The 17,016-nt window shown below is 38.2% G+C and overlaps 1 protein-coding gene across 1 annotated transcript in view; it reads left to right on the top strand.

The window, feature by feature from the left end:
- Nucleotides 1-1,488: 1,488 nt before the first annotated feature.
- LOC109433389 (odorant receptor coreceptor) overlaps nucleotides 1,489-17,016 on the top strand; it is a 79,078-nt gene continuing 63,550 nt past the window's right edge. Inside the window, exons 1-3 of the mRNA XM_029877254.2 lie at nucleotides 1,489-2,088; nucleotides 9,951-10,389; nucleotides 10,514-10,674. Of these exons, the coding sequence (XP_029733114.1) occupies nucleotides 9,951-10,389; nucleotides 10,514-10,674 (600 nt within the window). The 5' untranslated portion in view covers nucleotides 1,489-2,088. The remainder of the gene's footprint in view (nucleotides 2,089-9,950; nucleotides 10,390-10,513; nucleotides 10,675-17,016) is intronic.

The raw sequence follows: 17,016 nt of genomic DNA, 5'->3' as shown, positions 1-17,016 counted from the left end.
TCGTCCCCTTAATGCTAGAACTAGGTAACTCGAAATTTTACGTTTTTGAGTTGAAAATACCAATATATCAATCTTTTTGAGCTCTATAACATATCCGAAGACCAATGAAATACGATTATAAACAACGAAAATATTCATTATTTTCAAAACTAGGTACACGCTCAGAAAACCGTTCTGATAAACGTGAACAAACAAACGCAAATATGAGAACAAGCAAATATACACCGTGAACTGGAACTAGTTCCAGCTGTCAATATGGGCGTTCTAGAAACCGTGATATCTAGTTCACTGTGTACATTTCTTATTGTTGTTATGGTTGCTATGCATAGTTCCCGTTTGTTCCTGTTGCCGTGACTGAGAGTTCACGTATATCGGAACGGATTTTTTTGCGTGTATCTCGAAGATAGAATACAAATACTGCGTGCTATAACTAGGTAACTAAGAAAATGATATCTATTTTTAACTGCACAGCTTAAAAGTCATCGGACGCTTGGTGGTGAAAATGTTACTTGACATTATTTTGCTAGTAGATTAAAAATCCGTAAGATGTTTTTCATTTTTAACTTAAAAAAATTAAATGTTTTACTTTTATTTATTTGGACAAACATTGATTTTTTGTGGACGATTATTTCACAAACATTTTAAGATATCTTGTGGAGATATAGCAGGTATCCTAACAAATTCAGTAATTGAACGTTAATTTCAATATGTGGAGCCTGTTTTGTTTGCATATTGCAACAAGAAAACTAAACAGAATGATCGTCCTACGCATAATTGTCACATGTTATATGGGAATCCCATATAACATGGGACAACTATGCGTAGAACGGCAGATAGTGGTAAAAAACTAGGTATCTCAGAACATCTCCTCCATTATTTATTGTTTTTATCCAAGGTTTAACCGTTATGTGGCCGGCAAACATTTTGCTTTTTTCTACACCGTGTATTTTAAATGGGTGCTGGGTACCCGGGTACCCTGCCGGCCACATAAGAGTTAAACCAAAATAGTTCAAAACTTTCTCTTGTAACAGAAAGAGTAGAAGCTGAATGAGCATTCAAAGCTAAACAAGTATTATTTTAAGATTCCATACCTTTGGAACAACTGCATGAAAAAATGTGAAATTTTCAAACTCGTTTTTCTCGAAACCTTGATTTTTGAGTTACCTAGTTCTAGCATTAAGGGGACGATATAGTATTTGTGTATTTCTCCGATGCATTTATCCCAAATCCCCCTTTGAAGATATATTAAAATTGTATCACGGATGAGTCGGTGGGAAAAAAATCTTCACGCCGACGATGCAGGGACAGCTGGTGTCGATGAAGGAAAAAAAGAATCCTGCCCCTAATTGATGGTTTATGAAAGTCAACCAATGGGAGGCCGTCTTGAGACGGTTGAAGAATCAAGTTTAAAGTAGTTCGTCCTGCAGGTGTGGTTGGTATTGGGCCACGTATGCCAAGGACAAGTGCCCTCCGGGCGGAACTACTCCTAACAGACCTTGTTTAGGGGCGCGTCGGCAAACGGTTTCGACACGTCCTGCTCGGAAGACGTGTTCTCCCGCGACGTGGTCTCGCTCGACGTGTGGCGGTTCCAGTTGTCCCAACAGAAGCGTTCCTATCCCTCGCGTGGCGGTTTTTACTATCGGGTTGGAGCATTTTCCCCCCTGTGGTGTGACAGATTGCATCTTGGTGCATGGGAGAATAAAGTTCGATGATAGCGCGGAAAATGTGAAATCAAAGCGTTGCAGAAAAAAAAACGAAAACAGGTTTCTGCTTGAGTGAATAAGAAATCATTTCTTCTGTGCTACGATGGCAACGTCGTCGGAGTGAAAGATTGTCGGAAAATTCATCCAATAAACGACGACGACGGTTCAATCGTGGGAGTGAGATTGCAGAAAATTGAAAAATCTTAACTCTAAGAATCGATGGTGGAAGCAGTGGTGCATGGATTTTCAGTGCAAGTTGGATATCATCTGAAGCTGTACGAAACGACAGAAGAAAGTTGCTCAATCTTGTGAAAATCATTTTCTGTGGAAAGGAGTCCTGGTAACCTTATAGTTTGGACTGTGGAAAGGAACTTGAACCATCAAGGTAAGGAAATGAGATGAGTCTCGGTTTATACACACTCAACCTTGCTACTTTTATTGGCAAAAAAGATCCCCAGAACTATTTCGGCAATCGATTTTGCAGTAGTTCAGAACAACATCAACTGACAAAATCGTGTGCGGCTGTTCGAGCCCATATGAAGTTGATCATCAATATTAACTTCTTTTCTCGATCAACCTAGATAGTTGTGTAGTGTCGGTAGCGGTTGTTTCAATTGGCTAAGAATAACACTATGGACTGCCTGTTCTGGTGGTAAGAGTCCACCAACAGGTGACCCCCTAATTCATGGTGTGATGCGGCTATGTGCTTACCGTACCTAAGAATGAATGGCTAGGAGGGTCTTATAAAAAGCTAATCGCTAACGGAGCTTGTGGAATACCTGCAGGGCGCCCTCCACAGTATGTTGCCCTTACTGCGCAAACCGGAGCAATGCATTGCTATGGTGCAGTGGACCTTGTGTTTCTCCGAGATAATCAGCTTCCCTTCTTCAGTCTCACTTGAGGCTAAATAAGGGCGGGGTTAGGAAGATGTTGTAAATTAGTTTAAATTTTCACCATTTTCGCATTATGCGATTTATACAGTGTGAATCCTCGTCTTTGGCGATCTGGTTTTGTTGCTGCTGTTCTTTGTTGTGCTGTTATTGCGAAGAGTTTAATCTTACCTAGTTTGGGTAGTGGCTACGGTTAGGATAGCTCAGATCAATCTTCAGCATAATAGAACAGCAACAATCAATCTTTGAAGACTCATGCAAAATAGTACAGCCCAAGTGGCCTTGAATCAAGAACCTTACTATCGTAAGGGACATTTCTATCTAGGAAACTGTGTGAATTCAGAGTTTCATACTTTCAGTACACATGAAATGGCAAACTCGCGTGTCATGCCTCGAACCTGTGTGCTTGTCAACAATGCAATAGTTGCTACATTCATCTCTGAACTAACCACCAGAGATGTTTGTACCTATGTGTGCTATTACAATTGATGTATCTGTTGGAAACCTCAACAGGAAATCTGGGGCAGCTCAGATATTTACTTGAGAAGCTCCGGTTTGATGGAATACTTAAGTAGTACAGATCTTGGATTACTTAACATAGGCAACCGCCCAACCTTCATGGTATCTGCTTGAGAGGAAGTGTTGGACATAACGCTTTGCTCTAGCAGAATTAGTCACGAGCTGACCAATTGGCATGTGAAGAATGATTATTGGCAGATGAAGAATCTTTATCTGACCATCGCTACATCTTGTTTGAACATGTGAATGTTACTTCGCAAACTTTGCATTTCAGGAACCCTCGGTCAACCAACTGGGATCTATTTACCGATTTGATTGCATCCAAATTTCATGGATACTCACCATCCATTAAATCTCCAAGTGATTTAGATGATGCCGTTGATACTACAACGGCCTTCATTATGGAAGCTTTTGATGTAGCTTGCCCTCTGCGGTCTGTGAAGACCACAAGAGGAACCCCTTGGTGGAACTCTGATCTGGCGAAGCTCAGGAAACAATGTAGAAAGAGTTGGAACAGACGACGTTCTGCTGGATCGGAGGCTTTCAGGTCGGCTCGCAAGGCCCACCAGAAAGCTCTTCGGTCTGCTGAACGATCCGGCTGGAAAAACCTTTGTACAAATGTTTCCAGTCTGAGTGAAGCAGGCAAAATTTCTGATTGAAAAATAAGTCCCTAAGGAGTCAATAATTATTTCACTAACAAAAGTTAAAAGAACAGCCTATAAATTTAAGAAGGAAAAATTCCTGAACAAAAAACTAAACTAAATTGCCATTAAATAAGTACTACATTACCAGAACTTGAAAGAACAGCCTACAAACAAAAGAAGGAAAAATTTCCTATGGAAATGTTAGTGACTGAAATGCATATGATTTCTATAACAGCACTACAATGTTTCTTTCAATGAGCGGCAACAAAGACTTCTAAAAAATGTTTATCTTATAAGCGAGAAATACCAGCTGGTAAATAGGTCCACTAAAATTCGACCTTTTGTCCCATTCGACCTTTTGTCCCTTCGACCTTATGTCCATTCGACCTTTTGTCCATTCGACCTTTTGTCCATTCGACCTTTTGTCCATTCGACCTTTTGTCCATTCGACCTTTTGTCCATTCGACCTTTTGTCCATTCGACCTTTTGTCCATTCGACCTTTTGTCCATTCGACCTTTTGTCCATTCGACCTTTTGTCCATTCGACCTTTTGTCCATTCGACCTTTTGTCCATTCGACCTTTTGTCCATTCGACCTTTTGTCCATTCGACCTTTTGTCCATTCGACCTTTTGTCCATTCGACCTTTTGTCCATTCGACCTTTTGTCCATTCGACCTTTTGTCCATTCGACCTTTTGTCCATTCGACCTTTTGTCCATTCGACCTTTTGTCCATTCGACCTTTTGTCCATTCGACCTTTTGTCCATTCGACCTTTTGTCCATTCGACCTTTTGTCCATTCGACCTTTTGTCCATTCGACCTTTTGTCCATTCGACCTTTTGTCCATTCGACCTTTTGTCCATTCGACCTTTTGTCCTTCGACCTTTTGTCCCTCGACCATTTGTCCTTCGACCTTCTGTCCCAAAGCCACCTAACATTGTTAGTCGGTATGTGCATCAGCAATCAGCACCCTTTTCAACCTAATGTAAAATGCTCTTCATATGAGGACTGCTATCACCAATATGGCCTTTCGGTAAATCTGAGTAAAACAAACTACGTTGTAGTCATTTTAGATTCCAAACACCTGGTCACCTCATATTGAGTTCAGAATCAAGAAAGCTTGTACGGCCTTCGCGCAATGCAGGCAAACCTTTGGTAAAACTTGGAGCCAAATGGATTTACTGTTGTTCGTCCAATATCGGCCTATGGATGCCTTGTGTGGTGGCAAAAGGGCGAAGTGAGAACGATCCAATCAAAACTAGGCCATCTCCAAAGGATGTGCTTAATGGCGATGTCTGGAGCGTTCTCTTCAACTCCCACGGCAGCGCTCGAAGTTCTTTTTGGCGTTGTCCCACTATACATTAATCTCAAACAAGAATCTCTTTCTTGCACTTACCACCCATCGGTACTCGGTTTACTAGAGGAAACTCCTGTGAACCGCAGATCAACACACATCTCGTTGTTTCCCATTTTGGTGAATTGGGACATAGTTGACCTTGCTTCAAGTGATCTTACAATTGCTTATTATTTTCTATATAGGACATTTTCCACAAATTCCCTTCCCGGGAAGAGTAGACATCTGGTTATCTGGTCAAAGCATTGACTGGCCGCTGCCGACTCAGCTATCACCTGGTGAATTCAAAAAAGGATTCTTACAAAAAAAAAAAACAAGCAAACATCGTCACGAGATTCTTCTCGAAATTTGTCATTAGAATTAGTCGAAGAATGTCATTAGAATAATTTCAGGCTTTTAAGAAGTTTCCTTGGAATTTGTTCAGATTTAAGTCGAAGGATTCCGCTTAATTTCCTCCAAGGACTTAATTAGATAAATTTCCACAGATTCCTTAATAAGTTTCTGAAGATATTTTTTAATGAAATGAAGTGATGAAACTTTCTTCAAGGAAATAAATTCTTCGATGGAATCCTTCAATAATTCTTCTACAAGTTAACGCTTTTATTTCCAAACACTTCTATTACATCTTGTACCGACTTTTCGAACCCTCTAAGCAGAAAACCCTCTTCGAATGAGTGTAATCAGTTTCGTACCTAATAATTCCGCCCTATGTTGCATATCCTTTGACAGGTACGCGTATTTCGACTACCACTTGTAATTTTCCTCAGTGTCAGTTATCCACTCAGCTTGAGTTCACTCATTCGAAAACTTCTATTACACTTTTTTCCCTGTGTTTTTACAGAAAAATTTGAAATAAATGTCTTTTGAAATTTCCGGGATTTTCTTTCAGAAATTTTTATGGAGTTTTCTGCAAACATATTTTCAAATATTACTTAGAAACACTTCGATAGGGTTTCCCCGTCATTTCCTGTAAAAATTTCTTTAGAAATCTCGCCAGAGGTTCCATTAGAAATGCCTCTGAAAGTTCCTTTAAAAATTATTCAAGGGATTTTTTTAAATGTTTTGTGTTTTTTTTAATCCAAACAAAATTTTCCTTCAGAAAGTCTCCTATTGATTTATTTAGAATGAGGAAATATTTTATATCGCTCACAATATTCTATTCATTCCTTCCGAAATTGTTTCATATTCACTAGAGATTGCTCCACACATTTTCGCTAGAATTAGAATTTTATCATTAACTCCTACAGAAAATAATAAATATGATTATTTTTTTCAAAAATTTCTCCATGTATTCCGTTATAATATCTGCCACTCTTTTCATACAAAATTTCCCCGATGGTTTCTTTTAAGGTTTTCATGGATTATTTCAAAAATTCTTTCAGGGATGTCTTCATAAAGCCATTTAGGGATTTTTTTTAGAAAATCATAAAGAGTTTTCTTAAGAAACTTGTGCAGGAATTCCTTAAAAAAACTTCCACGATTTTTTTTGAGAAACTCTTTTAAGTATTCTCCAAAAATTCTTACAAGAATTCTTTCAGGCATGTCTTTACGAATTGCTCCAGAAATTCCAATGGAAATTCTTGCGCTGCAATAGCTACTGGATTTTCAATAGGTATTTCTTCAAATATTCCTGCAGAAATTCCTCCAGAGATTCTTACATGATTTCATTCAGTGATTCCGGCAGGAATTCTTGCAGAGACTTAAAAAAGTCATATAGAGATTTCTTCAGGAATTCCTCCTCCTGAATTGCTGCTGCTGAAAAGTTTTTTCTGGGATATACCGTCAAGGCACCATTCACCGTGGATCTAACAGGATTCGGGGCAAATAAGGGCTGTCATTTGACACCAGTCTTATAAACATTGTTGGTGCCGCTTTTAATTGCCTTCATTATAGGTTAAAATTAAAGCAATATCCACAGAAGTAGAAAATTTTTCATAAAATTTGGTGATATAGTACAATTAGTAAAGGGTAGTTGGGTCGCCTAATTCCGTGGTAGTAGGGACCCATTCACCGTATATGAGAAATTTTATTCTACTTTGTTTAAAAATGATCAAAACAACCCAGCCAAGGGAATTTTCTTCATTTAAATTCATTTCGAGTAATAACTTGCAAGATTTTATTAGAAAAACGAATGTTCAAATTTTCGATTTTTTCTAGATATATGGGACAATATGGGGCACGGTGAATGGAGACCATTGATTTTTAGGGTACCCATTTACCGTGCCTTTTTGTTTCAATCAAAAAGTACGAGTAATCGTACTTTCTTGTTAAACTTACTTCGGTAATGCAAAATACATACCTGATATGTGAATTTAATTGCTTCTTGGTGGAATAAAAACGTTATTACATTTAGTTTATCGCTTGAATCACCTTAGCGCAGTTTTCGTTTTTTCACTATGAATGCAGTGAACGAGTAGAAACCCGCTTCATGTAAACACACTTTAGTGTCAAAATGATACTTTTAAATGTTTCTAATGAGCGTTTTGACATGGTAACAATACATTAGTGTTGTATTGGTAAAATTGAAGGGAAATTGTCATATCATTCAATCATAATATGGAAATAATGAAAAAATATTCGAAGGCACACGGTGAATGGAGCCCCACGGTGAATGGCGCCTTGACGGTATTTTAAACTTAAAAAAAACTTTGGTAAAGATTTTAGGAAATTCTGGTTAACCCAACGAACAAATCATCGGTAATAATAACATAGATCGTTTGGGGATTCCTGAAAATTTCTCGAATATTAATTAAGTATGAAAACAAAATGCAGATAATCAGAAAAAAAAACAGAATCTGATACATCATTTCTAATTACTGTGATGATGTAAGTGATATTCTCGAAATGCAAAATGTGTTCGTTGTTATACTTGTAAAAAAGAAAAAAAAAATTTTTTTGGGTGACACCCAATGCCAATGGGTGAAATACACCAAGTTGAAATATTGGGACGGAGTATGCGGGAATTAATTAGACGACTGGACACTTCACTTTAATATAAACTTCATTAATTTAATAACTTTTGAGGAGACGGTTACAACTGCGTCCGTACTGCTCAACGGTCGGATGAAAAGACCCCGTTGAGTATTCACGGTGCACAAATCAATCTAAGAAAAAGAAAATATCGAAGGGGTGTGGATTTGTTTCTTCGAAACACCAAAACCCACCTTTAAAAAAATAGAAAAAGAAGTAACAACAAATTTTTGCGATTTACCATTGTCTAATTCACTATCGTGGGACGCCAACATGGATGCTTGCCAAGGGCGCCATAGGGCCATGCTATGACTATGGATAAATAGCACTACGCTTTACATCCAGTGGGTCAGTAGGGAATTTATCATTTTTCGATTACTGGCGACAAATCATAAATAACATTTTTGAACTCAAACTTCCGTTTACCTTGAATTTTTCATCATAAACAGAATTTTGGCTGATTAGTGTAAATAGAAAGAAATATACCACCTGGGAAATATGGATTTATCTAAGTGTTTGGCTATTTTACATACTTAAATTAAATAAATGCTGTTTTCGTCGATGAAATATTTTCTAGTGTCTCGATTATGAATATTAAGCCCAAATACTAATTATATCTGAAGAAAAAATATGAAGTACATGAAAGTTCGATATTGTGGATTTAGCACCAAATTGATGTCGGAAGTAACTTCATTGACTTCCGCTGCCTTTCCTATGCGTTAAACATAACGTCGGAAGTAGTGCGCTGTATAGTAAATCTGATGCTCTATACAGCGCACTACTTCCGACGTTATGTTTAACGCATAGGAAAGGCAACGGAAGTCAATGAAGTTATTTCCGACACCAATTTAGTGCTAAATCTACAATAATAATCGAGTTTTTAACACCGTGTGGCATTACGCCAAATGAATTAGCGCCCACAACAACGAACTTCTTGCCTGTCGTGCTGTTCTTAAACGGCTAGGGTAGTACAACTATTAGTAGTTCGATAAAGACTACCAACCCTGGACAGCAAAACCATCGCGGTTGTGATCTGTTAAATATTCTCAACGTTGATGTACTTCAGACCCAGATTAGGGTATTGGAACCAGGTGCCCAAAATCAGTTCTTCCGCAAAATGTAATAAAAAAATCGTAAAGGAAATTTCCTTCACTTCCTTGGACAGGACATATAATATCTTCGTGCCTATCATACTTTGTACACATGCAAAATGGTCGTTATTGGCAGAGAAAGCTCTCATTTAATAAGTTGATAGTTCGCATAGAACACTAAGCTGAGAAGCATGCTTTTTCTCAGTAAAGACGTTACGTCAAGAAGGATGAGCTAAAGCCCTGGATTTTCAAAATCGATGAAAAATTAGCGGAGATATGATCATTACAATTTCAAGGGTTCCCAGTTACCCTACCCACATTCTACTGTTTTATTGGATAAGTTTGAAGAAGGTAGTGGTCTAGCCATTCATAACCGTTCAGGACGCGCTCTTCAAAGCTGAACCGTGCTCACACTGTATACGACGAGCAAGGTTTTCTGGTTGTTTTTAACTTTTTACAATACAGTCAGGTTTTTTTTTACGCGGGGGATTCGTACCGCGTAAAAAAAAACTCAGTTCAAAATTCGAAAAACCGCGTAAAAAAAGTCTCACCATTTCTCGAAGAATCATGCAAAAATAAGACGATGAAATTTTTTTTTATGGAGTTTTCATTTACGCGGCCGCGTGAATCAAAACCGCGTAAAAAAAGACCTGACTGTACGTAAATAAAAACTGGTGTATCATTAAAGATTGGACATACTCCAACTACACATTACACGCCGAAAAAGTTCATCATTTTCAATCGATTATAATAATTTTCCATCACTCTCTTCCGCTTCAGATGAACGTCCAGCCGACAAAGTACCATGGCCTGGTCCTGGACCTGATGCCGAACATTCGGCTGATGCAAGGATTCGGTCACTTCCTGTTTCGCTACGTGAGTGGACCGGTTCTGATTCGCAAGCTGTACTCCTGGTGGAATCTGATAATGATCCTGCTGCAGTACTTCGCCATCATGGGCAATCTGGTGATGAACACGGGCGACGTTAACGAGCTGACGGCCAACACCATAACGACGCTGTTTTTCACCCATTCGGTGACCAAGTTCATCTACGTCGCCGTCAACTCGGAGCACTTTTACCGCACGCTGGGAATCTGGAACCAACCGAATAGTCATTCGCTTTTCGCCGAATCCGATGCCCGGTACCATTCGATTGCGCTGGCCAAGATGCGGAAACTGTTGGTCATGGTAATGGTGACGACGGTGCTGTCGGTTGTCGGTAGGTGTCCACACGTCAAACGGAAAAAAAATAGCACAAATGGAGTCACGTGGCTTGTGATTAATTATGATTTGTCTTTTGTTTTTCGTTTGTTCGCACCATGTCTGTCCGGAACGGAACTCAGCATGGATCACGATAACCTTCTTCGGTGATAGTGTCAAAAACGTTTTCGATAAGGAGACCAACGAAACGTACACGGTGGAAATTCCCCGGCTGCCCATCAAGGCGCTCTACCCGTGGGATGCGATGAGTGGTGTGCCTTACTTTTTCTCTTTCGTCTACCAGGTAGGTTTTATTCCAAATTATTTATGTACTTTATACAATTTTTTTATCGAAGAGAGAGAGGGGATGCACCACAACCTACTTCATACAAGTTAAGTGTATTCACTTTTGTTAAACCATAGCAAGAGAAAAGGAACCTTGGAATTTTGGATTTCAAAACCCCATGAAATCCCTTGTAAGCCCAGAATTTTCTTGGCAATCCCTGAAACGTATTAAAACCATGATAAATATGGACGTGTTAGATAGGCATATCTGTAAGAATAAGAGAAACGAATTCAATACTGTCCCGTAAATTCTAACTACGGTATTATATCCTGTAAAAGATACGTATATCGTCCAGAACTGTAAGGTCATTTCAAGTGAGTTCTTACAGTTGAGGTTGAATTACGTATCTGTCATATTGTATCCTACACACAGTACACACAGTTGGAATAAAACGAAACAGCATTCATTCGATTTTCAATTACAATCACCTATAGAAAACCCAATTGTAGCTCCCTAAACTCCTCTGAAATTTCGCATAAATTTATCTGAAATCCCTCGGAGTTGAAGTCACATTGAAGCCGCCTTCAATCCTCTTGAAATCTCTCAGAAGACTATAGGTTCACAACTTCAGGTTGTTTTTGTAAGTTTTCGGTTCTTTCAGTATTTTAAGCAGCTGAAGCGATCATTGCATTGACATTCCGATGCTTCGACGGATATTTCGTATTCTTCAAGGATTTAGAGGCTTCGTTTTGCCTCTAGATCCTTGAAGAAGACGAAATATACGTCGAAACGTCGGAATGTCGATTCCATAATCGTTTTAGCTGATTAAAAGACTGAAAGAGCCGAAAACATCAAAAAATCAGCACTAACAGTCGAAAGCATCCACAAAATTCCAATAAACAGAACTAAAGGTCTAAATTAGCAACATGGTCATATCCGAAAGAGCAACCTTGTATGATCAATTCTGACCGCTGGACCCACTTGTAGACTAATGAATAATATTATATACTTTATGGACATTCAGGTTCATCCAATCTGTCCTGAATAATCCTTGACGTTGACTCAGGGTGCTTTAGGGAATTATCGATAGTTTGATGGAGGGGCCGATGGTCACCCGAATCATCCCGGGACAAAATATTCCAGGATTTGGGTAATTTCAAGATTTCTTTAATCCGGGATATAATTTTAGCGCTTGAGTGTAGTGAATATGATGATGATGATAATAAATTATTCAAAATTCAATTGAAAAATGATCGATCTTCAAAGTTCACCAATACTTAATAGGACATCAATTATGTTCAGTGTATGCCATTTGGATGTGGCCTGAAGGAAAAGAGAATTTAATGGAAGCATTGTCAGTGACACCACTATGCGCGTGTGTGCGTGATCAGCAGAATACCTTGATACCTTGAAAAGTGATCAGCAGAAGCGTGATTCAAATCATGTTGCCTGGAAAGAAGAATGGAATGTAGGACAAGCGATCACGAAGAGATGAAAGGAGGATGGAGATGCGAGAGAATGATATAATGGTATGAATCAAAATGTGTGTGTGAGAGAGTTGAGGCCGTCATTCTCTAAACGATATTTGTGTCTTTCTTCGAATTTCGACTGTTGGTGATTATGTTGGAAGGGGAATGGCGTTCAGTCTTTGGAGGAACAACTCAAAAACGGATTTTTAAGCTATCATCCGACGTTTCGGTCGCTATATTGCGCCTTCTTCTGGGAATCTGTGGACAATGGTTCGATAAATCGAACATAAATCGAACCATTGTCCACAGATTCCCAGAAGAAGGCGCAATATAGCGACCGAAACGTCGGATGATAGCTTAAAAATCCGTTTTTGAGTTGTTCCTCCAAAGACTGAACGCCATTCCCCTTCCAAGATATTTGTGTCGGATAAACGCCAAAATTCGCGAAAGAAAAGAAAGCGGATTAAGTTTACAATATGAAGTGTGAATAATTAGTTTTATTGTAAGTGGTTCCGGATACTTAATAAATCATGTAAAATAGCTGGAAAACGCAGGAAATTTCCTATCAGCCCCTCAATATTTTTTTCAAGGAGTTTCACAAAGGCCTTTCAAAGAAGTTTTTCAAGAAGTTCGTAACCAATCCCTCGTAGAATCGCTTCAAGAATTTGGGAGTTTTTGGAATTTCTTTGGGTATCCTCCCAGAGATTCAGTCAATAGTGCTTCCAACGAATTTCACTGGAATTCAGCTGAAAATTTCTTCAGTTTTTTTTTCGGAAATTACTCATGGGATTGATTGTGAAGTTACTTTGGGATGTTTTTTTTTAATCTATTGGGACTTCTTCAAAATTTTAGAGATTCCTTTTGGAATTTCAACAAGGGATTTTTTCAAAAGTTCTTCCATTAAGTTTTTTAAGAATTTCTTCCAAAAATGTAATACAAATCCTACAGTAGTTTTTTTTTCGGAAATTCATCCCACGGTTTCTTCATGATTTATTTTTTTTTAATCCTTCTGTGATTCCTGCAGACTTTCTTACAAAGTTCCTTCTAAGGAAATGATCCATCAGGAACATTTCCTGGGCGACTTTAAAGATATCTGTAGATTTTCTTCAGATATTCCTTCTGAAAGATTCTGAAAGATCAGAAGTTCTTCCAGAAATTGCACAAAAATTACTAAAGAATTCGTGAAGGAACCCCTAAAGGAATTTCCAAGAAATCCATGGAGGATTGCTTTAAGAAATCCTTAAAAAAAACTCCCAGGGATGTCTTAGGAAACTCCGAAAGGAAATTCATGGATTTTTTTTTTTTTTTGAGGAATTTCTGGATAAAAATACCTGAAGAAACTATCGGAGAAACCCCACGCTTTTAGAAGAATCTTATAAGAATTTCTAGAGCAATTTCCAAAAATAAAATGCAGGAACAAATCCCTAAATAAATGAAATAATTTCTGAAAGAAGCTCCGTATAGATTCAAGTCATAATTTATGAAAAATTTCTGGATGATTTTCCAAGTTGCTATAGGAAAGCCGTAGAGGAATTTCGAAATGAATCTTTAATTTTTTGTGTAAAAATCTCTTGGGATTTTATCTTTTGAAGATGTGTTTAAAAGAATTCCTGGAGAAACCTCTGAAAACATCCTATTTTTTTTTGTTGAGAAATCCCAAAGAAAAACTTTTGGGAAAATTCCGACAATATATCTGGGACAATTAGCTCAAGCATCTCCGAAGAAATACATATTCCTACAATCATGAACTTATGTAGCAGTCCTTGAGGAATTTCCTCCTATAGAATCGCTTCAGGAGTCCCAGGAAAAATTTTGGAACAAATATCTGAGGAAACCCGTGGACCTGTTTCAAGATGATATTTTTTTAAGAAATTCCTTGAGAAACTCCTTAAGGCGTTTCAGAGAAAATTCCTAGAAGAATATCTGGAGAATACCTGGAGACATTTCAAAGAAATACATAGCCAGTGATGTATTCTAAAGAGATACTAAGAGGAATATTTTGATGTATTCATGCTAAAGTCCTTGTAAGAAATCCTGCGAGAATCATCGTTCTGTAAATATTCCAGATTTTTTTTTTGATAAATCATAAAACAATTCCCTTGAGTTAATCATAAAAAATTTTCTAGTAATTCACAGAAGTTTTCTGGCTAAACCTATAAAAGCAATTCCAGCAAGAATGTCCTCTCCATGACAATCACAGAAAAATTTCGTGAAATAATAATGCATAGATGGGGTTTCCACACTAATGAATTCATTTCCTTGATGCGTACTAGTATAATTATGCTTAAATTTCAAAACTTACTCTGATTTAACCATAACAGCACTGTAGGGCATATGGCATACTAAAATATCATACCCTTTAGGCACAGAACTGAACTCGATTCCACTAATGCACAACATCCCTTTCACAATCCAAATCTTCTTTGGATGGAATTAGAAGAACACATATATTTCTCTGTTGTGTGCAATGTGCGTGAATGTCAGAGCGGGAGAGGAATTGTTTTCGAAAATTGTTGTGAGCTGGTCAAGTGGCTCCGTAGCTTGAAGGAAAGAAGCCCCCGTCTAGGGAATTGGGAGTCGTGGGTTCGATTCAAACCGCAGTACGTGGATTTCTTTTCATAATTGAGGGGGTTAGAAGCAAAGGGGTGTGAGTGACAAAACCCACTTTCGAGTAAATGAGGTTTAAAGTTTTTGACCAGTTTTTCATCCCGTACAAAATGAATGGAGTTTAAAAATCAACCCAATTTTCTCTGATTTATTGTAATTTTTCCAAACATCGTAGAAACAATCTTAAAAAAGTTCCTAAAAGCTTGAAATCTAAAGAATTGTATAATATGCTCAGCTCGAAATCGATAAAATTGTCACTTACACCCCTTTGATTCTGGGCCCCACAATTGAAATCTCAATTTGTTCATCAAACACGTGTTTTTGTTGCGTGTTCCACTTGGTTTGGTTAGTCCAAGCAAAAATCGAGAAATTGACATTGGTTGTTTATTACCAAGATTTTCTAAACAAAACAAAAAAAAATCAACTTAAATATTAGAAAGGCATTGTTTCTTACGAATAAAAACTTTTAAATGCCCATTTCAAAAAATCTAATAGTAATAGTTGTTCTATGCTGCTTGTGGTAAAACTTTCAACAGGACATTCCTGAGAAAAAAATGTCCTGTTTTTATTGAGCTTTGCAACATCCCGGGATCCCGAAATTTTCCGGAATCCCGGGATAGGAAAAGTGGCCGAGAAAAGGACACTCTACTTCAGGAGGATCTTAAACGGGATTCAGACGTTTCAAAGGGCTTCAAAGCGGTTTTCGAAGGTTTTAGAGGGCTGAAAAGGTTTCAAGTAGCTTCAGGGGAGTTTAATAGGCGTTTCAAGGCGTTTCACGGCATTGTTAGAGGCTAACTTAGAGGTTAGTGACTAAACAGGCCTTTTCGAAAATTTCAAGTAGGTTTTAGTTGGATTTAGACGCTCTGAGGAACATTTTAAGATACTTCAGGGCATTTCAGTGTGTACCAGGATGTTTTGGGGTGTTTCATTGCGTTTCAGGAGTGGTTTCTGATGATTTAGGCAGGGCTTCACAAGCGAATGAGTTTCAGGAGGTTCTCAGAGCCGTTTCTAACGTTTCAACGTATTTAAAGGCATGTCTGAATTGGTATTTCAAGATATTTCAGAGGGATTTCCGATGATATGAGGGGGAAGGGGCTTCACAGGCTTTCGGGTGAGCTTCAAATGATGTTCATGGAGTTTATGGGACTTCGCAGGCTTTCAGTAGAAATTCAAGAGGCTTCCATGGGATTTCATTAAAAAAAATCAAGGCGTTGATTGAAGCCTTCTTGAAGGAATTTCCGAAGGTTTAAGAAAACATGACATGCTTTCAGGCGAACTTCAGAGAGGTTCTTAAGATATTTCAAGGCGTTTCAGGATATTTTAGGGCATTTCATTAGGTTTCGGGGGATTTTAGAGAGAACTTTAAAGGCTTTCAGCTAAGTTTCAGGGGGTTTAGGGGGCATTTCAAGGCATTTCGTGAGATTTCGAAGGGGTTCCTGGTGGTTTGGTGGAATCTTATAGGCTTTCGGGTCAGCTTCAGGGGGATTTCACTGGATTTGACAGGCCTTTTTTGAGCATTGTAGATATATTTCAGAGAGCTTCACTGCCTTCTTGGTTTCAGGGGCGCTTCAAGTTAATAATTAAAAAATACTTTAGCCGTCATAAATACTATATTCCATACATAAAAAAATGTATAGTCTACAAAATGTATATTTATATATTTAGACCAGTAAAACGAGTGTAAAATCTGCATGGTAACGCTTGAATGAAATTAGGCCTCAAAACATTAAAACCACCTTCAGACATTAGAACCCCCTCAGAAATCTTCCTTTCAGACTTCCTGAAAGTCTCCTTTTTATGATTCCCTCTGAGTCGCCTTTTTGACCCCTTTTTTCCACTCCATTGTACTTACATGAGATTCCCTTTCAGCCCTTTTGGCTCCTTTTTTGGCTCTCTCAGGTCTTCTGAGACCCACTTCCCCTCTCTACCCGTTAAACCTAAGTCTTAGCGTAAAACTATCCAAGCACTTTAAGCTCTCTTTTTTCCTTCCTTAACTGCTCCTGATATCTCTGTTTGTATTTTTTTAAACCTCCTGAGCAAGTCTCGTTAGATAAATGCGCGACTTGTCATCTTTTTGCAACACATCGCTTAAATAACTATGATTCAGCCGCAGCTCAGTGCATATAAAGAGGTTTCAGCGCAGCCCAAAGTTTGCATTCATTATAAATCAGAACTCTCCATCAGTTCATGCCGCCAGGCATCAAATGACATGAAATTGTGGCGGACAGATCATAAATGTTCCTGTCCAAGTTGTAATTTTCCTTTACTTCCCTTCCATACTGAT

The sequence above is a fragment of the Aedes albopictus genome, chromosome 3 (assembly GCF_035046485.1).
Source record: "Aedes albopictus strain Foshan chromosome 3, AalbF5, whole genome shotgun sequence".
Taxonomy (NCBI): domain Eukaryota; kingdom Metazoa; phylum Arthropoda; class Insecta; order Diptera; family Culicidae; genus Aedes; species Aedes albopictus.
Note: the sequence above shows the minus strand (reverse complement) of the source record. Positions and strands in the feature narration are given on the sequence as shown.